This window comes from Adiantum capillus-veneris, chromosome 3 (assembly GCF_014529385.1).
Source record: "Adiantum capillus-veneris isolate H3 chromosome 3, ASM1452938v2, whole genome shotgun sequence".
In the NCBI taxonomy this organism is placed as follows: Eukaryota; Viridiplantae; Streptophyta; class Polypodiopsida; order Polypodiales; family Pteridaceae; genus Adiantum; species Adiantum capillus-veneris.
The window spans coordinates 104,273,732-104,298,145 of NC_140933.1; the positions used below are offsets into that span (position 1 = coordinate 104,273,732).

Genomic DNA, 24,414 nt, shown 5'->3' on the forward strand with positions numbered 1-24,414 from the left:
GCAACAATACTAGAAATAGCACATGAGACCAAAGAAAAACCGATAGTGTACTTCCAAAGTGTCAAGATAATTCATCCAAGACAAAAAAACTCATGGTATGTTTGAAGATAACTCATTTTACGCCCTTCAGCACTTGTACTTCGAATGAATGATTTGTTGTAGACATCATATTGTTTTGCAATGCTTGGATAAGAATAACTACTAATTATTGAGTCCAAAACTTTTTTTGAATTTCGAGGGGGAGATGAAAATGAAATGTTATATTAAACGTCTTAAAAAGGCCAAAACGACCTATGAGACCAAACCGGTACAATTCTGATGAATCTGATCCAATGTCAGAGTACAAAATAAAATGAAATGAGTTAAAAGACTAAATGGCTGTCATGAATCTAAGCAGCTCAGAGTAGTGTAGCACTCTCTCTCTCTCTCTCTCTCTCTCTCTCTCTCTCTCTCTCTCTCTCTCTCTCTCTCTCTCTCTCTCTCTCTCTCTCTCTCTGACTGCTGCTGACGCGTCTGCTGCTTGCTGCTGCTGACACGCACGCAGGTCAGGCCCTTCTCCCTCAGGCACAGGCCAATGCCTGCTGCTCTCTCTCTCTCTGACTGCTGCTGACGCGTCTGCTGCCTGCTGCTGCTGACGCGCGCGCAGGTCAGGCCCTCCTCCCTCAAGCGCAGGCCAATGCCTGCTGCTCGCGCGCAGGCTGTCTCAGTCTCATTTCCAATAATAGAGCATCCCTCTCTTCATGTATGAGTGAGGCCGTCAATCTGCGAGTCTCAAGAAGTGGCCTATCAGTACGATCATCACCAATACGCACAATGGCGAACACGAAAGAAAAACTAGCTACTCCACCCAAAACAGAAACAGGTACAGGTACAACTACAGGTACAAGGACAAGTACAGGTACAAGGAAAAACACAGGTACAATCACAAGAATGGACGGTTCGGTTGTATGCTCTATGCAAGACATATGGGGTCTCATTACATCTATGCAAGAAATGATGATGAGGCAGAGTGAGGACATTAAGAAACTTGCTCTCAAAAACCAGGAGTTAGAGCACACAATCAAGATGCAGGACCTGAAAATCACGCAACAAGAAGAGAAATTCCAAGCATTACAAGACACTTTAAACAAGCAGGTAACTACCCAAGAGGAGAAGCTTGCAAATGTATGCGACACACAACAAAATGTACTTGGGCATGCAAACTCATGGGCAAATGTAGTAAGGAATGGCCATGCGAATTCACATGCTATATCACATGCGACAGATAGGTATGTAAATGTGGATGAGACAGAATACCATGAACGCGAGAAACGCAATATGAACATTGTGATTCGTGGCGCGTACCCGAATCTGACAATGAAGAACTGCTCACATTGAACACGGATGTAACAGATATCATCACAGACAAGTTTGGAATGCAAGACGTGGTCGTATACGGGGCACACCGTGTGGGCCAAAAAAGAGCCGAGGGCAATCGTGCGATTGTATGCACATTGTTAGATGCGCCCAACGAGCCATCATCCTTGAGAATGCACGGATTTTCCTGAAAGATAGCACAATCTACATTAGTGAGGACAGGACGCCCATGCAACAAAAAAAACGGAGACAGGCATATGAAGAACGCATAAAGAAGAACGCATCCCCTAATACGGGGACATCACAGGAGGCATGACAGGTAGGGACCCATGGGATCACAGATATACACGTAACAAGTTGGAATTGTCGGGGTTTCCCCTGGCACAAAGGAGATGGTCTGCAAGAAGTTTTGCCTAAAGCAGATGTACTTTTTTTGCTTGAAACATGGGAACATGATGCATGCCGTATCCCTTACATTGAGGGATATATGACACAATCCATATGGATGCCAAGTATGAAAATGAGGGGTCAAGGTGGGGTTGCAGTGATGTACAAGGAGGAATTGCACAAGGTGATCAAAATAAGCAAGGTTGATTAATATAAAAGATATATCTGGATCAAAATTGAGACAAAGGATAAGCCAATATTCCTTGCTGGATGCTACATACCGCATAGAGAGTCGTCATTCTATAATGCCTTCAAAATAGACAAAGGAGATCCTTTTGGAGAATTGTATGCAGATATTGAAACCTACACACAAGAGGGCATAGTCATGCTTATGGGAGACTTGAATGCTCGTATAGCACACACTCAAATGCAAGTTGTGGATTTCACACTACATCCTGCCAATAAGGAGGCATATGACACCCCCGATCCTATGTGGGAGAGCTCTCATGACCAAATAACAAATCCACAAGGATCAGCCTTGATTAGCATGATGAACTCCATGCAAATGTTAGTCATAAATGGATCGCGAAAATTTGCAAACTCGGGTAAATACACATGCTACACGGCCAATAAAGGGATGAGCACCATTGACTACATGTTGGTTAGTTACGATGGATCACACATAATACATGATTTTGCGGTGGGAGAACGATCCCCAAACTCGGACCACACACCCATTCACGTATGGTTACGAGTGCCCACACAAAGGAAGGAAAAGATAGCAGCAGAGCCGACTTGGTCATACAAAATGCAAATAGAAAAGAAAACGGAATATGCGACTTTTCTTGATAGCATACTCATGGTCCATGACATGCCCTGCAATGTTGAAGACACGTGGCTAATTTTCAAACAAGTAATGATCACAACCCTTGAAGTTGTAATGGGTAGAGCTCGCAAACAGAAGAAAGATGCAAAAGGCATGCCACATAATTCATGGTTTGATGAAGAATGTAAGGCAACCAAACACAGGTTGAGAATGACACTCAAGTCAGAGGAGGAATGGACACCTTTAGTCAAAGAATATAATGCACTCCTACGAAAGAAAAGAAGAAGATATGAGTTGGAAAAAGAACAAAAAGAGATCAAGCATTTCAAAGAGAACCCGAAAGGGGCATGGCGGAAAATGAAAGGGAAAAGACAGGATATCATGGGAGACATCAGCCAAGAAGACATGTATGCTTATGTGGAACAACTTTATGTACACAAAGATGCTAAGGAAATGATTGGAAATCAACCCGAGTTGCAAACGAAAGAACCCTCGACTATGAAGGCAAATCTAAAAGGTATACAAAAGCTTGAGAATGGGAAAGCACTAGACACCAATAACATGAGCTCGGAAATGCTGAAATGGTCAGGCAAGGTGGCCAAGGAATGGATCCATAGACTCCTAAATCAAGCAGCCACGCAAGATCTACCCGTAGATTGGCAAGGAAACTGGATTAAGGCCTTATTCAAAAGTGGGGACAAAAATCAGCCAGAAAACTATCGCACTATTATGGTTGGTTCATGCATGGCAAAACTCTTGGGTAGCATTTTGGAAAAAGAGATCAGTGTATGGGCTGAATGTAATGACAAACGTGCAATTGGTCAAGCAGGCTTTAGATGTCAATACAGCACCATAGATCACCTCATGTCGCTCAGAGTATTGATGGAAGAAAGCCGATTGAAGGGCAAAACTTTGTATTGTTGTTTTGTGGACTTCAAAAAGCGTTCGACACAGTTTGTAGAGATGGTTTGTGGAAAAGAATGGAAAACATTGGAGTACCGATACACCTTAGAGCGGCGGTGGCTCGTCTCTACAAAAAGGTGAGATGCATGTTGAAAATGGAAAACATTGGAGTACCGATACACCTTAGAGCGGCGGTGGCTCGTCTCTACAAAAAGGTGAGATGCATGTTGAAAATCCCAAGAGTTCGAAAGTAACATGGGAGTGAAACAAGGCTGCCCTCTGTCCCCAACACTTTTTGGATTACGCATAGATCAACTTGAGGACCTCATACAACAAGCACTTGCACAAGAAGAAGATAGACCAAGTATTGGAGCTTTCATACTTTGGCTTCTCATATATGCGGATGATGTAGTCCTTTTTGCATATAACCTCAGGTCATTACAAAGATCAATGGATGCCGTGCATGCTTTCTGTGAAGCTACGGCTTAGCTGTCAATGTGAAAAAGACAAAGATTATGTCCATAAGAACACACAAAATAGAAAATCAGCCCAAGGTGATGTACCTAGACCAAGCAATCGAAGTGGTGGATAGTTTTAAATATTTGGGAGTGGATATTCCTTCCAATCATGCATGGGGAAGTTGTGTAAGAAGCAGACTTGATGCGGGCAAGGCCAAATACTACCAATTTGAGAATATGTGTACACAAAGCAATATCCGAAGATGGGAGATCAAAGCAATGGTATTTGAAACATGCGTAGTACAGACCATACTATATGGGGTGGAAGTTTGGGGTGCTAGCATATCGGCCAGTACATGGAACGAAATAGAAAAGATACAAAAGAAGTTCTTTATGTAGACATCTTGGGGTCAAAACGACGACACCATACTCCGTGATGATGTTGGAAACAGGCAACAGGCCATTAGAAATGAAAGCATTGTAGAGAATGTACAAATACATTATGAAAGTGAAGAAGATGTCTCCCAATAGAATACCACAAGTGGCATGGGGAGTCGATTGTGCACCACAAAATCCCAACAAGAGCAAAATCCTCTCCTCAAGTCTGGTACAAGACATCAAGAGATGGTTTGCAAGATGGAATGTGGAAGCATATGTAGACATGCCTATCGAAGAAGGAAAAGAAGGAGATTATATGCTGAATTTTGAGCTAACAGCGCTAGACAGTCTCCACAACAAATGGAAGACAGCTACACACAAATCTAAATTTGAATACTACTGCAAACATGTACACACAAAGTATTGGGAGGCATACAAAATGTCAGAAACACAAGTTCACATAAGAACTCCTATGTGTCACCGAGCAAGAAGAGCCATCACTATGATGCGTATGAGAGCTCACAGGCTGAAAGTAGAGACAGGAGGATGGCTGAAAATTGATGCAAGCCAAAGAGAATGCACCCAATGCAGTTTACAAAAGATTGAGGATGAGACACATGTGACTCTAGAATGCCCCGCATACACCGACATACGCGCTGATTTTCAGCAGCTTACAAGGGGATGCACTACTCTTGAGGAATTGCTCTCTAAAACCGACCCATCTCCTACAGCTCTAGGCATATACCTAGCCAGTATTCTACAACATCACACACTACTCATGGAAAAGGCAAAGGGTGCTACACACCACACACCCCCGCAAGGGGAGTTTGCTTAGAGTTTTCGAGGGTCCCATGGGTCATTTTGGCCCCCTGAGGACGTAAATATCAAATCAAATCAAAATCAAATCAAAATCAAATCTCTCTCTCTCTCTCTCTCTCTCTCTCTCTCTCTCTCTCTCTCTCTCTCTCTCTCTCTCTCATACCATGTCCGGAATAAAAAAGAACTGAAACAAAAAATACAACTACTACAAGTGGGACTGTATGTATGTGCCATCTAATACAAAAGGTGCCCAGTACAGTGTGTAGTACAATGAGAGGAGGAGGCGGGGGGAAGATATGGTAGAGATCCATCCTCATCTGCACTCTGGACATCAAGAAGTATGGCTCAAATCCTCTGCTGTAGTCTCCGTCGATACTGTGTAACTCCTCTCCTCAATCGCAATCGTCTAGATCTCCCTAGCTCCAATGCTCGGTCTATGAGAATGCCAGTAGTGGTAGTATGAGTGCGGGTAGGAGCTCTGCAATGGTGGCTGCTCCTCTGGGTGTCCAATATCTAGTGTAAAGAAATATGTAATCTGTCTCTGGGACTGTCTCTCTCTAGCTCTCCTCAGTAAAGTGTCTCTATGCCTGTGTAGCTCAAGTAGATACAATCCAAGACATCTCTGATCCTCATAACTCATGACCCTAGATAGAGGCCCAAAACCCTCTCTGAATAGACAATGAAAATGGCCTCGTATCTCTTAGTACACTGTGCAATGACATATGTAATGTAACTCTGTCTCTCGCTCTAGATGACATAAGCGGCATATCCTGCTATCTGCTCGTATTCCTCTGGATCTGCCAGTCTCAATCTCGAGTTGATGTGAGGATGTGCGTATCTGGCCAATGGCACAACGCAAACCATGAGAAATATGTGTCCATATAACTAGGTCGAATCACAAACCCATCCCCTGTGAGGTGGAGAAGATGCTCTCTATAGAAAGCCATCTTCGTGCCCAACTCCTATACCGGCTCTATCCATGTCCTCCTCGTGTCCAGTTGGATCAGATCCTGACGAATGAGTCTAGTAATCTCCACCCGTGTTAGAGACATCAAGGGTGCTTGTAGAGAGTACTAAAAAGGAGGCAGCCTGTCCATGGTGAAGCCATGTGTCTGAAACCATGCTGTCATCTGTGAATACCAGCATGATGTATCCCCCTGTAGAGCTAACTGTCTAGAGGACTCTAGGGCAAACCTGGCATATCTATCTCTGGTACGGAGGGCTTGGCTCTAATCAGCCGAGAGATCATAGATACCAAGGGCCTCTCCATACGTCTCCAACCATCGTGGCCTACAGAAGGTCCCCAAACCTGCACCCCATATAGCATAGTAGAGGCAACCAAAGTATCAAAGAGCCATAACTTTGTCCTAGGCTCCTAGAACTGAACCTGCGAACACATCCTCTCCAAGCCTCCCAAAGCCGCATAAGCTCTAGTCAGTCTAGTCTCTGCTGCTCTTCTCAAAGAAAATCTCGGCCAAGTAAAGACTAACCCCAGGTAAGTGTATGCATCTGTGTACTCCACAATCTCCTCACCATATGTGAAAGTAGGTGCTGATCTCCAGATCCAGTGTGGTGTGGTGTTAAACACCATAACCTTGGTTTTACCAATCTTTCCACACAATCCACTATCCTCTGCAAAACTGTGTAGTGCATCCAAATGTCGCTGCATACCCTCTGGTGAGTCAGATATCAACACAATATTATCAACATATAACAACAATGGGATCCACGTCCCTGCCAGCTGGGCACCCCTGTCACCCTCTCTGTCAATGTAATCAGACACCTCATCAACATACATACCAAATAGAGTAGGAGACAATGGGCAGCCCCGTTTCACCAATAGTAGAGTGAACTAAATCAGATACCCCTTCCGGAGTGCATACATGTCCCATCATTGATCTGTACAAAGCCATAATCCCCCAAATCAACTCTATGGGCACCCCCATCTCGTGTAGTCTGCGCATCAATCGAGCTCTCGGTACCATGCAAATGCTTTGCGGAAATCCACAAAGCTACAATAAATCCGTCTCCCATGTGACCTGCCCTCCTCAATGATCGCTCTGAGTGTCATAATATGTATTATGATAAAGAGTGGAGAAACCCCTCCTGAAACCAGCCCGACCCTTTGCTCGTACACCCTCACCCTCTGCCCAATTACTCAAGTGCTGCTCAAGAATGGATGCATACAACCGTGCCAATTTGTGTCCAACCATAATAGTGCGGTAGTTCCCAGGCTCTGTAGGATTACCTGCCTTGAAGATAGGCACAATAGTAGACAACCTCCGAGTCTTAGGTCACCCCTCACACATGGCACGATTGAACAACACTGCAAGAACCTCCATCAACATATCCCTAGCATGTATAAAGTGCTCCGCTACTAGACCGTCATGATCATATGCCCTCTCGGTCCTCGTCCTGTCAATGGCCCTCTGTACCATCCCAGTGGTAGAGAAGGTGCTCGTAGCTGGGCATGGCTCTGTAGGGTCTGGAAGGGGTCCCTGTCCAGGAACCGTATATAACGATGTCGCATATTGGATCCACACATCAAGTGAAGTAATCACTGGGGGAGGTGAGTGCTCATGAAAGAGTCGCCATGCCTCTCCTGAGTCCCTACTCAAGAACATCTGATACAAGTCTCGCTCCATCTAAGCCAGGTAAGCTTGCTTCTTCCGTCGCACAAGGCGTCAAGAAGCAATCTGAGACTGTCTGTAAGTGATGATTCCTAAAAGAAGATCCCTCTGAAGCTGGGCTCTCATCTCTCTGCACTCCTCATCATACCAACTATTCTGGGGCATGCTCCCAGAATGTCGTCTCCTACCCGATTGAGTGTGTGGGTATGCCACTGATGCAGCACCATGCAATGTCTCAGTCAGTAGAGTGGTGCACACTGAGAGGCCTGTACCGGCTGTGCCAGTTGTGCCTTCCCATAGACGATCCCAGATCTTGTCTGTATAAACGAAATCAGTCTCTGGTCTAAATGTATAACGGGTGTGTGACCTGCCTCCTGATGTCTGGGCTGTACTATACTGAAATTAAACAGACAGTGTCAAGAGAGCATGATCCACTGCTATGCCCACTGGCCTGGCTCCCACTGTGAAATCATGAACGCAAGGGACAAAGCTCGGCTGTGTCATAACATAGACCACTGTACTGGCCCCATGTCTGTGTGGAAAGCATGTGAAACCGGCTGCTCCAGGAAATCGTTGTAAGCCATTAAGTATGGCTAACCCATGTGTAGTCGTCATCTCCATGAGGTATCTCCCATACTCCGTCTGTTGTCTGTCATGTGAGCGTCTATCAAGCCCCAACTCACCCACATCCAGCTCTCTAAGCATCTCATCTGAAGTGTCATAGAAGATTGTCTGAGAGTTGCCTGTTCGGGCATTGAAGCCCCCTAGGAGAATGATATCACCATCCCTAGAAAACTCCCATATGTCATCATCTAGTATAGAGAAAGGCGACTGCCCTCTGGATGTAGCATATACTGACGTACTGGGAGGAAAGTAACATATGGCAATGTATAGAAATCGACGTGTGTCAGCTCTCAGTCCTACCCACATGTATCTTGCATGCTCATCTCTTTGTACAATGTGTAGTAGTGGCTATAGCTCCTCTTTAAATAGCACTGCTACTCCTGCTCAACCTCTACTCCCATGCTCAGATCTCGTAGCTATCCTATGGACTTCTCCCATCATTATCCCACCACATGTGGCATCACCTGTCCAGGGGCTTGGTGAGTCACTGAGAAGAATACAATATCCCTTTCTCAGAAACTGTCCGCAAATGCACCATTGCCCAACCTCATAGACCCATTACAATTCTAAGTAGCAATCTTCAGTGTGGTCCCATAGGTCTCGCATCGTCACGCAATGCGCCGCTCTACAATCACCACCCAACCATCTTCTGCAGAAGGCTATCTTTCCCTTCTCCCTTGCCGCTATAATCTCTAGCATTATCTCTCTCATATGCATAAGCTGTGAGAGAGTAAGGTCATCCCGAGGAAAATATTTGTCTTCTTGAGAGTAGGCCTCTTCCTCAAGAATTCCTTCTTCTCTTCCAAGGAGGGGAAGTGTAGTATGAGAGCTCTCTCCTTTGAAGTCTCTCCCGGGCCATCACTTTTCTTGCCTACTCTCCATGCCTTTATGTGCAAAGGCTTCTCCACCCCCATCATGGATGTGAGGCTTGTGACCTCTTTCTCCACATTGTTTATGTCCTTGAGGCCGGTCACTCTCACATGTAGAGCCCGCATCCGCCTTCTTTGTTCCTCTTCGAGGGTCATGTTGATAAGCGTCGGTGTACAAAGAACTTCCTTACCTTTCCCTTTCTTGGCGACCTCAATCCATTTTTCGGCCTCATCCGCCTTCTTTTGTGTCTTTGTTATCATATCCGCCCATGCAGACGTCTTCGCCACATTCAGTTTCTTTTCCTCTTTGATCATCCTTACCTGTTCCTTGATTACCTTGATTTCCTCTATCACACAGGGCTGAAATTCACCTTCCTCTAGTCCACTGCTTGCTCTGTTAACAAGCTCCCGTTTGAGGGCTGAGACTTTGTTAGGTGCAGCGGAATGAATGTTGTATTTTCTCAAGATTAGTGATCTTTATTGCTCAAGGTTCCTTTTAGTTCTTAGGGAAAGAGAGAGCTTTCCGTCTTATGGAGAGTGTTATGATCACGAACAAAGTGAGTGGATATTGTGCGTGCAAGTGAATGAGACTGAGAGAAGGAAAGAGAAGAGATACGACACCCGAGAGGTTGTAAAACCCTCATCCGAAGGCCCCACTCTCGTCGGCGAGAGTGGTCTATTCTTTGATTGCACAAAGGTGTACAATGCGTATGCAATGGACTATGCAACTTGGTCTATGCCGATGACGACGACGGTGACGACGACGATGACGACGATGGCTGAAATCTGGGATCTTCTTGATGCTGAATTTCTGGACTGTTTCGGTGGCTGAAAATGACTGTTTTGGTTGCGTTTTCTTGGCTGAAAAATGAGGTTTCTTAGGGCTGAAAACTGATGGTCTTTACGGGCTGAATTTGCTACACTTTAGGTGAATGATGCCGGTCTTAATTTGCTGCTGAAATCCAAAAACGCCAGGGGCTGAAATTGGTCCTTCTATCGCCGGGGTTCTGCAAATGCAAAAACGCTAGGCTAATCTGCTGTGTCGTGATGATGCCGGGGCTGATCTACTGTGCACAAATCGCCAAGGCTGATCTGATGCAAAAACGCTAGGTCTTCTGTGGAGAAAACGCAAGAGTAGTCGCGGGGGTTGGTCTTGCTGAGAAGTTGCCTGTTGAGCAAGGTGCTCCTGCTGCCTCTTCTGCCATTTAGTGCTAACTTGGGTTTGCTTATATAGAAACTTAGCAAAATTGCCCTACCTACTTTTGTAGGAAAGTCACTTAAAAATAATAAGTGAAAATCCCAATAAAAAGGAAAATATGCTAAATGCATTGGAAAATTCCCCTAACTGATGCTAATGGATTCTGATGGGAATTCCGATGGTCATGCTGTGTGCAACCGGAGGATATGCATCTATGCTAAGTGACTGGGCATGCACGGTCTACGAATAGACTCACAAAAGTGCCAGATCACTGCTAATCTAACTTGATCGGACTGAATGAACCCTGCTGTGGTGTAAGCTTGTCCACGGACACATAGGGTTGGGATGTGTCACGTGACATCCCCTCCTTTTCAAAGTGAGGTACTGGTACCGAACTGTATGGCGTCGAGGGAGATCGCCAACAGCATCCGGAATCCTGGAAGGGACTCTTCGCCGGCCCACTCTGATGTGTGGGTCGTGCGGTACTTGAACTTCATAAAGGTCTGCAACGCTTGCTTCTTTGGGCCGCGCCGAAAGCGATACAAAGTCTTCTGAATCTCCTTTCTTGCTTCAACTTCGTCTAGAGTCCTCCTTCTTTCGTCTTCAAGAATCTCCATGGCTGAAAATTCCTGAAACCATCTCCAACACAAAACCATGAACATACCCATTTCATGTAAAGTGAAGGAAAAAAATATTGTCTTCTCTAAAGACTGTGTATGCAATGTAGATGAACATAGAGATGGAGTGACAACCCGTTCATCAAACATATGCAAACAATTAGATCGAATCTTTTCTGTTTGATCAAAATCAATCAACTGTGGCAAATCACAATGGAAATGCCCATGCGTGGTACTCATACTATCATGTGATCTATCAACAACTGTGTCATGCCAAGGAAGAGACATGGAATGTGACTTCTTGACATACAAACTTTTCAACTTTTCATGCACAATCCGCATACATTCGTGCTCATCCATGAGAGAAACGTGCTCAACATACAATATGTCATGCCTAAGAAAAGGGATCACATAACGATGCTGACTAAAATACAGGAAACGATCACGAATGAAACACTCAAACAATGCGTGCGTATCAATCATGCGAACACATAATACTTCCTGTGATGGTTCTTTGGACCAAGGCTCGAGAGCCAAGATCGCTTCTCCGGGGTCTATCGAATCTTCTTGTGGAGGATCTGTGGACCTTGACTCGAAAGCCAAGATCAATTCTTTGTGATTGATCGAATCTACAACAAGGTTAGCTTCGCTAGAAAAAGTATCCACTAACACATCATCCGTGTGAACAATCACATCATCTTCATGCAAATCATCATGCTTGTGAGAAATCACATCTTGAGCATGCAAATCATCATACTTATCATTGTCATTCAAATCATCATGCTTAGCAATATCATGCAAATCATCATGCTTATCTTTGTCATCCAAATCATTGTGCTTATCATTGTCAATCAAAACATCATGCAAGGCATTGTCAATCAAATCATCATCATGCTTCACACAATCATGCAAATCCTGTGTGTCATGCTGTGGAGAAGAAGAGACTGAGAGAGTCTCCTTTTTCCGATTCTGATGCATCTGTGCCTGAGCTTGAGAAAAGAGTCGCAATAACTCTTGCATTTGTGCTTTGTTCTCGCGATAAAATTCTGCTTCTATGGCTGCCCTTCTTTCTTGGTACTTACGCTCGATGGTTGCCATCGAGCGTAAGTACCAAGATTCTGCTTCTATGGTTGCCCTTCTTTCTTGGTACTTACGCTCGATGGCTGCCATATCTTCTTCGTAGGCTTTTCTTTATGCTTCTCTGTCTTGGTCCAACTCCTCCATAGGAGTTAGTGCAATCTTTGTCGTAGATGGGGAAGGGTCGGAAAAACCTCCCGATGGGGAAAATTCTTCTTCGCCTCTCTCATGCTCATCACTTCCAAGCGAAGTATCCAATCCGCTTCGAGTGATGATCATTCTGCAATCGTGGGTTCTTGTGGGTTCGTGTGGGTTCTTGCGTTCTTAAGTCCACGAGGAACTTGGGTTCTTGCGGGTCTTGGGTTCTTAAGTTCACGAGGAACTTGGGTTCTTGGGGGTCTTGAGATTCTTGAGGTCCTTGACTCGTGAGAATCTTGGGTTCTTGAGGTTCTTGAGGTTTTCTTTCGCTTGCAAATCGTGTTGGAGAAGGATCTTCTCTTCACCCGAGTTCTACTCCTTTCTGCGGGCGCACCCCTTGGCCGCCCTGCGCTCACACCAAGGTTTCTTTTTCCCACCTCACGTCGATTGGCCGGCCGCTAAGTGCATGGTCCGCTCTCAATGAGTGAAAAGAGACAGAAGGGGAGGCTGGACAAGCCCTTCTTTCTTGGGATTCCTGTCACTCTTCAACAAAACACGATTAGGAATCGCCACGCCCAAGTAAACTTGGGTTCGTGCGACCGTAACAAGCAAAAAAAATTCTTGTGGTTCTTGTGGTTCTTGTGGTTCTTTCCTTAAATAATGCAGAACACTTCCAAAGCTCTGATACCGATGTTAGGTGCAGCGGAATGAATGTTGTATTTTCTCAAGATTAGTGATCTTTATTGCTCAAGGTTCCTTTTAGTTCTTAGGGAAAGAGAGAGCTTTCCGTCTTATGGAGAGTGCTATGATCACGAACAAAGTGAGTGGATATTGTGCGTGCAAGTGAATGAGACTGAGAGAAGGAGAGAGAAGAGATACGACACCCGAGAGGTTGTAAAACCCTCCACCGAAGGCCCCACTCTCGTCGGCGAGAGTGGTCTATTCTTTGATTGCACAAAGGTGTACAATGCGTATGCAATGGACTATGCAACTTGGTCTATGCCGATGACGACGACGGTGACGACGACGACGACGACGATGGCTGAAATCTGGGATCTTCTTGATGCTGAATTTCTGGACTGTTTCGGTGGCTGAAAATGACTGTTTTGGCTGCGTTTTCTTGGTTGAAAAATGAGGTTTCTTAGGGCTGAAAACTGATGGTCTTTACGGGCTGAATTTGCTACACTTTAGGTGAATGATGCCGGTCTTAATTTGCTGCTGAAATCCAAAAACGCCAAGGGCTGAAATTGGTCCTTCTATCGCCGGGGTTCTGCAAATGCAAAAACGCTAGGCTAATCTGCTGTGTCGTGATGATGCCGGGGCTGATCTACTGTGCACAAATCGCCAAGGCTGATCTGATGCAAAAACGCTAGGTCATCTGTGGAGAAAACGCAAGAGTAGTCGCGGAGGTTGTTCTTGCTGAGAAGTTGCCTGTTCAGCAAGGTGCTCCTGCTGCCTCTTCTGCCATTTAGTGCTAACTTGGGTTTGCTTATATAGAAACTTAGCAAAATTGCCCTACCTACTTTTATAGGAAAGTCACTTAAAAATAATAAGTGAAAATCCCAAAAAATAGGAAAATAGGCTAAATGCATTGGAAAATTCCCCTAACTAATGCTAATGGATTCTGATGGGAATTCCGATGGTCATGCTATGTGCAACCGGAGGATATGCATCTATGCTAAGTGACTGGGCATGCACGGACTACGAATAGACTCACAAAAGTGTCAGATCACTGCTAATCTAACTTGATCGGACTGAATGAACCCTGCTGTGGTGTAAGCTTGTCCACGGACACATAGGGTTGGCATGTGTCACGTGACAGACTTCTTCTTTGAGTGTCTGTGAGTCCGCCTTAAGTGCTTCTATCTCTGAGTTTAGGTTCTCTTTCTCCTTCTTCCATTGTGCGCCTTCGTTGAAGACCATCTGAAGGAGGTTGGCCTTCTCCTTCAACCATCCTTCCATCTCTGTTTTCCATTCCTTCATTTCCCTTTCCATTTGCTTCATCCGCTTGTTCGTGAGCATGAAGGTGGCCTTTGCTCGCGGCTTGCAAGTAGGTGAAACATTCATGGCTTCCGTGTCTTGTGAAAGTGGAGCAAGGGAGACGGTTTCCATGTTCTGTGAGGGTGAAGCAATACCCAACAAGACCATGGACACGTAGACAAAGCACAGCCTGCTGGTGCTTGCGAGGGGCGGCTCTAGCAACCCCGAGCCCACAAGAGGGAGGTGGTGTGAGCAGCCTCCAGCTCACTGCATGAGCAGCTCATAGGGGATGTGCGGGCTGAGGGTGAACAAGGAGAGCAGCGTGGGAAGAAAGAAAGAGAGCGCGCAGGGGCAGCAGTCCGTGATGGACCAAGGGCAACAGCCCGCAGAGAGAGAGAGAGAGAGAGAGAGAGAGAGAGAGAGAGAGAGAAATGAAATGGAAATGAAATGATATATTAACGTCTTCAAAAGGCAAAATTGACCCATGAGACAAAAGAGTTTACATATGGTGAACCTGATACGATGTCTATGTAAAAGACTGGAAAACTGAAACTGAATTGAGCTAAAGTGAAATGGAATGAAATGAAAGGATGAGATGCTTGAATCAAGATTCTATCCTATAATATCCAGCATCAGTCTTTGGCGGAGCTCATCAATGTCCTCCTCAATGAGTACTCTGACTGGGCGTCTCCCATGTCGTGCCAGAATTGTCCGGACCCTCTGATGCAGCTTCCACCGATGTCTCGATGACCCTCGCAATCATGGGCGTCCGGATATCCCAAGCTCAGCGGCCCTGTCAGTCAATGTACCTCTAGTACAGGTGGACTCTGAATATTGCTGTGATGCCTGCTCGTCTAAATGTCGCGTATGTAGTCTGAAAAAATCAATGATCTCCTTCTGTGAGTGTCTCCTATGGTCTGATCTCCTTAAGAGGCTCTCCCTATGTCTGCACAACTCCAATAAAAATAGACCAAGGCATCTCTGATCTTGATATCTCATCACTTTGGCTAGTGGTTCAAAACCCTCTCTAAATAGGCAGTGGAAACGGCCTCGTATCTCATAGTAGACTGGGCAGTGAGGACAAATGTAATGTAAATCTGTCTCTGGCTCTATATGGCATAGCCGACAAATCCTGGCCTCTGCTCGTACTTCTCTAAATCTACCAGCCTCAATCTCTAACTGATGTGATGATGTGCGCATCTGTCCAATAGCACATCGTACATTTCATCACTCGCAACAATACATCAATACTTAACAATATCAACAAATTTCATTGGCAAAGCCAACCAAGCAAGACTAGATCATTGTTGTTATGCTTCAAACTCGTGGATATCTCTTGGGACATCTTTAAAAGCACAACCTATAAGTATGAGTGATGGCCTTGCATGACGTAGATGACCATGGTTGAAGCAAAGACTTTGAACAATCTAGAACAACAAGAGGTCTATCAATAAAATTCCTTTTTTGCTTTCTAAAGCAAGTCTTAGAGAAGAAGAGAGTTAGGCACACATTTGAAATATTATTTTTTCCTACATTGATTGACCTATCTTTTCGTGTCAACCATTGAAATCTTCTTTTGTTCTCAGGTTTAATTCAATGGATTCCTTGATTTCATTCAGAGCTTTACATGATTTGACTTACTTTTCTTTTTGTGGTTTTAGAATGCCAACGTGAACCATCATCTTGTTCCTGATATCTCATGTAGAGGCCTTTTAGCTTATGCTACCTCACTATATTCTACGTGAAGAATATGTCTGATATCAAGAGAAAGTGCAACGCTCTCTCTTAATTGATGATGTTTATCTAGAAAGCATTTACAAACAGTACTAAAGATATTCCCACAGCATTCCTCTGCATAATCCACCAAACCATTTCAATAGTATGAACCTCAACTCTCATTTGAAGGAATAGAGGGAGGCATACCATACTGCTCAGACCATGTTGAAAAATCAGGTAGAACGCGAGGCATGATATCATGGGTGATATGAGGCAAGGGAGAGGCTCGGCTGGCCTTGGTCATGGCAATGATCTCGCGAAGATTGCCAACAAAAATACGGTAAGGAGGGCCGCCGATGCCTTGATCCCTCAAGCACTTCTGCATGCGCAAGGGCTCCCAAACTAACAAAGAGAGCACTTTCCATATGAGAAGTGCCAGAGGAAGCGAAAGCAGCAGAGACGCTACTGCCCACAAGGCACACAAGGCCATGGCAGAAAATTCTAGGGCTGCATGCAAAGCAAGAAAAGAAGCTTGACCCTTTTAGCTCCATCCGGGCAGCAGGCTCTACGCAGATGAGTCGTCTGCTCCCGTCCATTTCAGTACGTCCCGAAGAGCCAACTTTGTACCAGCGACGTACGTTGCGTGTGAGATGCCTGTCCCCTAAAGCCACGACAATACGTTTAAACGTGACATTTAGTGCTTTTATTATTGACCTTCAGAAGGCAGAGTGGCTGGAGAACTGGTGCATTTTTTAAATAGTTAATTAAGAATCACTGATTGGCGAAACATGTCAGGTGAGCTTGTTTTATAATGTATATCGGTCTTTCCTTAATTTCAACTTGGTCCCTTCTTTTAATGTTCAATTGATTTTTTTGTTTTATAAAGGTTATATATATTTTTTTTATAATGTAAATGGATCTTTTCATCATTTTAATTTGGTCCCTTTATTTAATGCTCACTTGACTTTTTTAAAAAAAATCTTTGTTTAGTTTATAAGTTTTATGAAGGTTATATTTTTGTTTTATAACGGTCTCTTTTCATAACGGTCCATTTACTTAATGCTCACTTGATAATTTATTTTTAATCTTTATTTAATTTATAAATGGGTTTCTTCATTTAAAGATCTAATGACTTTCTTGTCAACTTTATGATTTAAAATATACTTTTTTTCGTGTAAATTTTCTTTTCATTTACAGACAATTTTTAACTAAAAAATCATAAATTGTATACTTAAATGAAAGAATTTTTTCATCACTAAGATTTTTTTTTTCAACTTTTGGTTTTGATATGCAAATGTCCTTATTACTTTAGTGCATATGGGAGTGTCCCCTTCACTCTCTCACTTCGTTGGAGTCGAGGTAGCTCTCTCTCTCTCTCTCTCTCTCTCTCTCTCTCTCTCTCTCTCTCTCTCTCTCATGACTAAGTTACACAGGGTCTTAAGGGAAGGGCGAGCAGTGGGATCAAGGACAGGGAAGTTGGGCGTGAAGGGAGAGGGGATCTCGGTGCTCCACATCATCATAAAAAATAAACTCAGACAAAATTGGTAACCGCGGACAGGCCTGCTGATGTGGCACGGCTGGGTGGTGCGGCAGGGGTGAGCTATCCAAATTGTGTCTGAGCTAGAAAAAAATTTAGATTTGCATTGGGCGTGGGGCGCATGATTGGGGGGCAGGGAGGGTGTCCTTGGCCATGCAAAGGCATGCAAGAGGCTCTGCATGAAAAATCTGAGGGAGCGGGTCTTGTCAGCACGATTGTTGAGCGATTGCCAATGGGGTATTGCACACAAGCAAGGCCCTGTGAGTCTGGCATATCCATTTTGTGGAGGGGGTAGGTGAGCAACAGGAAGTGTGAAGTGTTGGAGAAGCCCAATAGCGCCAACAAGGGGAAAAAAACAGGCTTGCGGCAAGAAAGGAGCCAGGAGCGGCAGGCATGGTGTTGAGAAGGCAACCCCGGTTGGGGAGGCTGCAGGGGCGGCCACGCCTCCAAAATCTATCCGAAGTAGCCCCCGTCTAAGAGCAAGGCAGGTAGACCTGAACGCTAGCCCTAAAGCCAACCCTTTTGAAGAAGGCCAACCCCAGCCGCCTGCTTCTACCAATCCACGGCCTAAGAAGAAGTTGGAAAAGGCATTTGATTGGGATGAGGAGAAGGATGAGAAGATGTCAGCACAACCTATGTCCCACCACAAAAAGGCAATAGAGGCTGTAGTTGCAAAAAGGAAAGGCAAACAACTCCTTGATGAGGAGGTAGGTGACACCAAGTTAAAGGAGGGACATCCGAATGATACAAAAATGAAAGCAGGCTAGCCAGGTGAATGCAAAGAAGATGACAAGGAAATTGAGGGTAGTAGCATGCAGTTCATGTCGTCCGGGTTGATGCCATATGCGGAGGTGTTCTTACCCAATGGGAAGCTTGCTCGGCAATGTCGTGCAAACGATGAATGCCCTGGACAATTTCTCTTTGAGTTGGTGAGGTGGCGAATGGAGAGGTATCTCAAGAGAGAGAGCATGGCCTTGACATACACATCCCAGTACGAAAGTCGGGTTGTCCTTCCCAAGCTGAATTGCCTCGAGATCCAAGGCACCAAGGGGGAGAGTAGAGAAAGTTGAATGGCACACGCAAAGAAGCGGTTTGAGGACAAGGAGAGGAAGTTCGCAATAAATGTAAAAAAGGTTGAGGATCTTCATAGTCTTTGAGCAATTGAGAAATGGGACAAGCTCAAACCGGAGTTTAGAACTGTGCCAAAGGAGCAATTTGTGGAGAATATTGTGAAGGAATGCATGATTGCCTACCATGCATCAACTCAATTGCGCCTTGCACGCATTCAAAAACGTATCGACGAAGGCTATGATGCGCATGTAAGCTAGTTAATTAATTGGTTAAGTGGCTTCTTTCCTGCATGCCTATGGATGTTGTTTAGGTCCCTTTTATCATGTTAGCATGGTTAAGTTCCTTGTTTACTTATGGTTGCTATGACGAGCGTTTAAGTCTCAAAGGTTAGGTAATTTCACAGCTTTTATGTTTTGAAGGGTGGCTTGTGAGCATGTTCAAAGTGTTTCTATGCTTATGGATGCTACAATTTAACTTAAATTTCTTGTATGCTTTGAAGCTCCATGAAGCATGTTAGCTGGCTGTAGCTTTCATGGCCACTAGCTTTCTTTGCATGAAGGTCTTTCCTTGCGCTTGTTCGTTACTATGGGCCCGTTTTACCCATCCACCATTGTCCAAGTGTTGCTCCACTTGCTTGTGAGAATGTTTAAGTTCCTTGCATGTTTTGAAGCTTCATGAAGCATGTGAGCAAGTTATTAATTTCATGGCCATTGTCTTTCTTTGTAACTGGGAGTGCCATCCCACTTCTTACGTAAATTAGGTCCTATTTTCTCTCATCAATCACCCCTAAATTAGTGGCCAATTACCTTCCTACATTGCAGCCGTAGTTAGCTCTAGCTATCACACACAATTAACTCCCATTCATGTATATAAACAAGTATTGTGCAATCGAGGTAATACATTTAGCTAAGTATTCTTTTCTATTCATTGTGCACATTAGTCACTAGCTTAAGATTAGTGTTAGTGTTTGTTTTGGTTTTTCCTACATGGTATCAGATCCCCTATTAGCTTAACAACTCACTCAAGCTTGCAAGCAACTAGACCCTTAATCCTTAATCCCTCTCTTTCAAGGCATCCAAAAAATCCCTCTCAGCGGCATTCGTCTTTCTGCTTGCTCCTCTCTTCCAAGGTATCCAAAACCTGACGGCATGGCAAAGGTTTCTTCGCTTGAGTTGCCCTTGTTGATAGCTTGCCTAGAGTTGTCTTGGTTTGTCCTTGTTTGTCACCTGGTTGAGCCTCATGTGACTAAGTGGCACGAGGTCATGAATGAAGACCTTGGCATGGGAGTGACGGTGGACAACGTGGATCTGGAGGAGATCCAACGACAAACAAAAATTTGGTGACAGGAACTCAGACGGGTGCCGTGGCAGCCCAATCCCCTAACCGGACGCGCGTGTGCATTTCATTGAAACATAGGTGTGTTTACAACTACTTATGCTTGTCTGAGATTACTCTCTGGATGTCCGAGTTTACAAAACTTGTCCGATTTTAATGCGCTGTTCTGACAAGTTTTGTAAACTCGGACATCTAAAGAGTAATCTCAGACAAGCATAAGTAGATGTAAACATACCTACGTTTCAATGAAATGCACACGCGCGTCCGATTAGGGGATTGGGTTGCCACGACACCCGTTGGCGGGGGGGGGGGGACTAGCTCCCAATTTTTGACTTACCATTGGATCTCCTCTATATCCACGCCATCCATCATCCACCGTCGATCCCATGGCTCCGTGCCATTTTGTCATGAGGGTCCTAAGGCTGGCCTAGCCTCAGACTGGTTGAGGACACAATAGGAGAGGTGGTCCAAGTAAACCATGTTCACGTATACTTTGAGTTGCCATTGTTTATCTACACTCTTCCTTGATTGTCCTAGGTGCCAAGCTTGGACCTTGTTTTGAAGTGAGGCACAAAAATAAAAAAGGAAAACCCTTGTGTCCGAGTTTACTTTTTAGGTTCAAGTTTACTTTTCAGCATTTTTGTTATGTCTGTGTTTTCAACATGCGGATTCCATTCGTCTATGTTTAGTATGCATGCAGAGGTGCATGATAAGAATTTTACATGCACGCCATAATAAAAAAGAACAGGTGCATCCCACTCCATGGCCGATTTATTGCATTATGTTTATCAGGTTTTTGTTTGATTTTAATACACGGATTCCATTTAACTATGTCTTGTCTTGATGCAGAGGTACATGATGAGGATTTTACATGCATGCCATAATAAAAAAGAACCCGTGCGTCCCTCTATATGGCCAATTTCTTGCATTCTATTTTATCAAGTTTTTGTTTGGTTTTAGTGCGTTGATGTAGCTTGTCTATGTCTAGTCTTGATGCACAGGTGCATGACAAGGATTCTACATGTACGATATAAACAAGAAGAACCTGGACATCTCGCTCGATGGACGATTTCTTACAACATGTTTATCCAATTTTTGTTTGGTTTTAATGCGTTGTTGAAGTTTGTCTATGTCTAGTCTTGTAGAACCTGGACATCTCGCTTCATGACTGATATAAGGCATTGTTTTTCTAGAGTTTGAGTTTTTTCTTAATGTGTTGACCCCATTCTTTTATGCTTGGTCTTGATGCAGAGGTGAGTGAAGGTGTTGCCACCCTGGCTGAATGTAATGATGGATGACATTGAGGAAGAAAAGAAAACAATTATATGCAAGGAGAGAAGGGGATTGAAACCGATGAAGAAGAGCACAATGAGGATGTGTTTTGGGAAGATGACTTTGGTGACGATGAGATCCCAAATGAGTAGGCAGAGGAAAATCTCCAAGGAGAGAAAATGGAAGATGACCTTGGTGATGATGAGATCCCAATTGAGTCAGGAGAGGACAATCTCCAAGGAGAGATAAAGGAAGATGACCTTGGTGATGATGAGATCACAAATGAGCCAGGAGAGGACAATCTACAAGAAGAGAAAAAGGAAGATGGAGGGGTCTTGGAGGGAGAAGGGTCCAAGGCGAAGGAAGATGAGGCTGCAGCTAGTAGCGGGTCTACTAGCTCCAGCTCCCAGTATGGCCTTGGAGATACGCCACTATACAAGATGCCGCCCAGTGATGATGCCTAGGATCTTCCAGTGGTCGAGTTTGAGGGTCACCAATGTGATGAACCCAACAATGAGCACATTGTGGACACCTTTGATAGATTTGCTTCCATGACACTGAACATTGGTGTTTCCCAAAATGAGGTAAAGCTGATTATGGTTGTGTTTTTTGCCGGTTTTTTGGGTTGTCACTAATTATGGCTGTGTGTTTTTGTTGGATCTTGAGGTTTTCATTGATTGCAGCTATGCTTTTATTTGATGATCTGATTATGGCTGTGTTTTTTTGTTGGGCTAATCGTTCCAGGAACTTTGTGCAGGGACTCATAATGGAACATCGGTAAAAGTTGCCAACTTGGTCATCTACAAAGACAAGTGTGGTTATTGATGTCTCATCACCGAACCATGAGACCCATGTATCTCTTAAATTCACCATCGAGAATGGCCGAGTATTAGTTTCTCAAGAGGGGGCGGTAGGGTGGTCACCACACGGAAAAATATTGCGACAGCCAGGTGATTTCATATCCCAGCTTTGCATTTTTAAAGAGTGTCGGTAAGAATTCACATCATTCTAAGCCTTGCATGCTAGTGTTTTAGGCTTTCTTCTAATGCTAGCATCACATTCAATTCCTCAAGATTCAAACTGTCGACGAATGTAGATCAGCCCCTAGTCAATGCTACATTGCATGGAGAGGCTAGCTCTCGGACTATAGACTTGTTTGGCTAGTAAGCTTCCTCTCTCCCTCTCTCTATCTCTCTCTCTCTTTGCTGGCAATGTGTTCTTCTAATCTCCAAGGTTGTTGGTTGCATGCAGGTGGATGGAACATGTTTTGCCACCTTCTATTCTTAAGAAGGTTTGCTTTGTTGATGCTTTATGGTACACAATGTCTGGCCACCTTCTTGAGCAATTTCTCTCAGCACAGTTTGATAGCCTTGACTTGTTGAAAATGGTATTATGTTTTGTGTGGCCACTAATTTGCAGGTATTAGTCACATCCAAGAAAGACACAGTGCAATGCTTCAATAATAAATACTCTTATTCACAGTTGTGATCTTCTTGTTTTAGGCACCATTGGTCATTGTTTGTTCTTTATGTTAATAGAGGTGCAAAGCTCCTTTGCTTGCCCGGAAAGAAGCACTATTTTCTTTATTTTGACTCCTTACATCTCATGAGTCTATTTGAGTGCCTTGATGCTATGCACATGTCAATATACTTGATACCTATGTATGTACATCACTTTCTTCTACATGACCTCTAGCAACAAACCCATTTAGTGCCATGAATTTTTTGTAGTAGCCTTTGGAGCCTTGCTCAAGTGGATATAGCCCTTCAGTGTGCCTTAATTGAGGAGTCACAGCTTGAGCTCAAGTTTGTGGATGCCTCGCAACAGTCGAATAGCATTGATTGTGGATTTTATGTCATGAAATACATTAGGTACCTGGCTAGCCAAGACACACATCAAGTGCATTTTATAAGTGTATCTCTTGGAAGGTTTACAAACAGTTGGGTTGTTTTGCAGGGAACTTATTGTGGGAGGATTGGAGGAGATGCCGCAAAGGAACTGGCTGACACGAAACTGGTTTCAGCACGACGAAGTATGCAACATGAAGCAACAGCTCCATGATTGGTGTATGGAGTGCTTGTCCTCAATATAGGCTTATTGTGTCCCAGCTCTTGGGCTTAACAACATCAATGACTACGACAACTTGTATCAGTGACATAATATATGACTTGCAATACATCTTGTGATTTTGGGTTTTCGGCTGTAATAGATGCTTGTGACTATGACTATATGTATTTTTTTCTGAATCAATACTTTCCTTACTGGTCTTTTACTGGTCTACTTGTTATCTCGCAAAGGTTTCTTTCTAAAAATTCTATGGTTTAATGCTCATTGTCATCCCAAGTTATGTCCCGATTGAGGATTTTATAATTTAGGTTGCCGTCTCCCGGGCTATCAGTTATGTTAGGGAATAAAGGCCTAAATGCCTTGTACTTATTAACTTATAAGTTAAAAGACTTATAAGTGAGGGGGCCCAAGTGTGAATGGCCTCCTAGTCACTTACTCATATACTCAAAGGTGAAGCCCAAAAGAAATATCGTGACTTTTCCCAAATTTCTACGTTCTCTCTCTCTCTCTCTCACGCATTCTTCTCTGCGTGTGCTTCTTCTGCGCCACTCTCCTCTTCTCCTTCACTCTCATTGCATAGAGTAGCAAGTGGGCTCTCTCTCCTGCTCCCCCACACATGGTATCAGAGCTTTAGGGTTTCCAAGAGAGCCATTTTCGCAACACAGATCAGAATTCTGTTCTTGCTCGCTGCGGGAAGGATATTCAACCGTTTTCGATCAACTCTGTCGCGAAGGGATCCTCTCACCGTGTAGAATCGACCTCCGATGACAGTTTCCCCAAAATTAGGGTTTCAAAAACTGGTGAACAGCAGCCTATTTCTGCTGAAATTGACCAATTTCGGGGTCAATTTGATGCAATTACATTAGGGCAAGTCTCACAGGTCAATCTTACAGGTGTTTCCACCAACGAGGTTCTGAAAATTCAGCAAAACAGGTGTTTACAGGTCTGATTTTTGCCCCAAAACAGGGAATTTCAGCAAGCAAATGAGGTATACACCTTGTGGAAACCTTTGGTAAGGGTTTGGCAGTGAATGTACGCCGTTTTGGGGTGATTTCGCGTGAAATTTGCTCGCTGTTTTTTGCCCGATTGCGCACATTTGGGCGTGTTTAGGTCGGCAAAACAGGGTTTCAGTGTTTGCAATCACTCAGAATGGCTT

At 44.2% G+C, this 24,414-nt stretch overlaps 2 protein-coding genes and 3 pseudogenes across 4 annotated transcripts in view; 2 read left to right on the plus strand and 3 right to left on the minus strand.

The window, feature by feature from the left end:
* The window catches only part of LOC147461431 (cytochrome P450 709B1-like), a 63,945-nt gene extending 47,403 nt beyond the window's left edge, over window positions 1-16,542 (minus strand). The window contains exon 1 of one of the 3 annotated variants that reach the window (XM_086508995.1): window positions 16,184-16,542. In XM_086508995.1, the coding sequence (XP_086365121.1) occupies window positions 16,184-16,466 (283 nt within the window). In that variant the 5' untranslated portion in view covers window positions 16,467-16,542. The remainder of the gene's footprint in view (window positions 1-16,183) is intronic. The other 2 variants (XM_086508993.1, XM_086508994.1) reach the window with 2 other exon arrangements.
* Window positions 415-8,687, minus strand: LOC147461433 (uncharacterized; annotated as a pseudogene).
* On the minus strand, window positions 415-12,235 carry LOC147461432 (uncharacterized). Its single transcript, XM_086508997.1, has 2 exons — window positions 1,345-12,235; window positions 415-762 (listed from the first exon to the last, which is right to left on the minus strand). The coding sequence occupies exon 1, from the start codon at window positions 12,233-12,235 to the stop codon at window positions 10,820-10,822; it is 1,416 nt and encodes a 471-aa protein (XP_086365123.1). The 3' UTR covers window positions 415-762; window positions 1,345-10,819.
* A 1,150-nt stretch (window positions 16,543-17,692) lies between the features above and the next one.
* LOC147461434 (uncharacterized) lies at window positions 17,693-18,224 on the plus strand (annotated as a pseudogene).
* Window positions 18,225-21,176: 2,952 nt separating this feature from the next.
* LOC147461435 (uncharacterized) lies at window positions 21,177-23,252 on the plus strand (annotated as a pseudogene).
* Window positions 23,253-24,414: the final 1,162 nt, after the last annotated feature.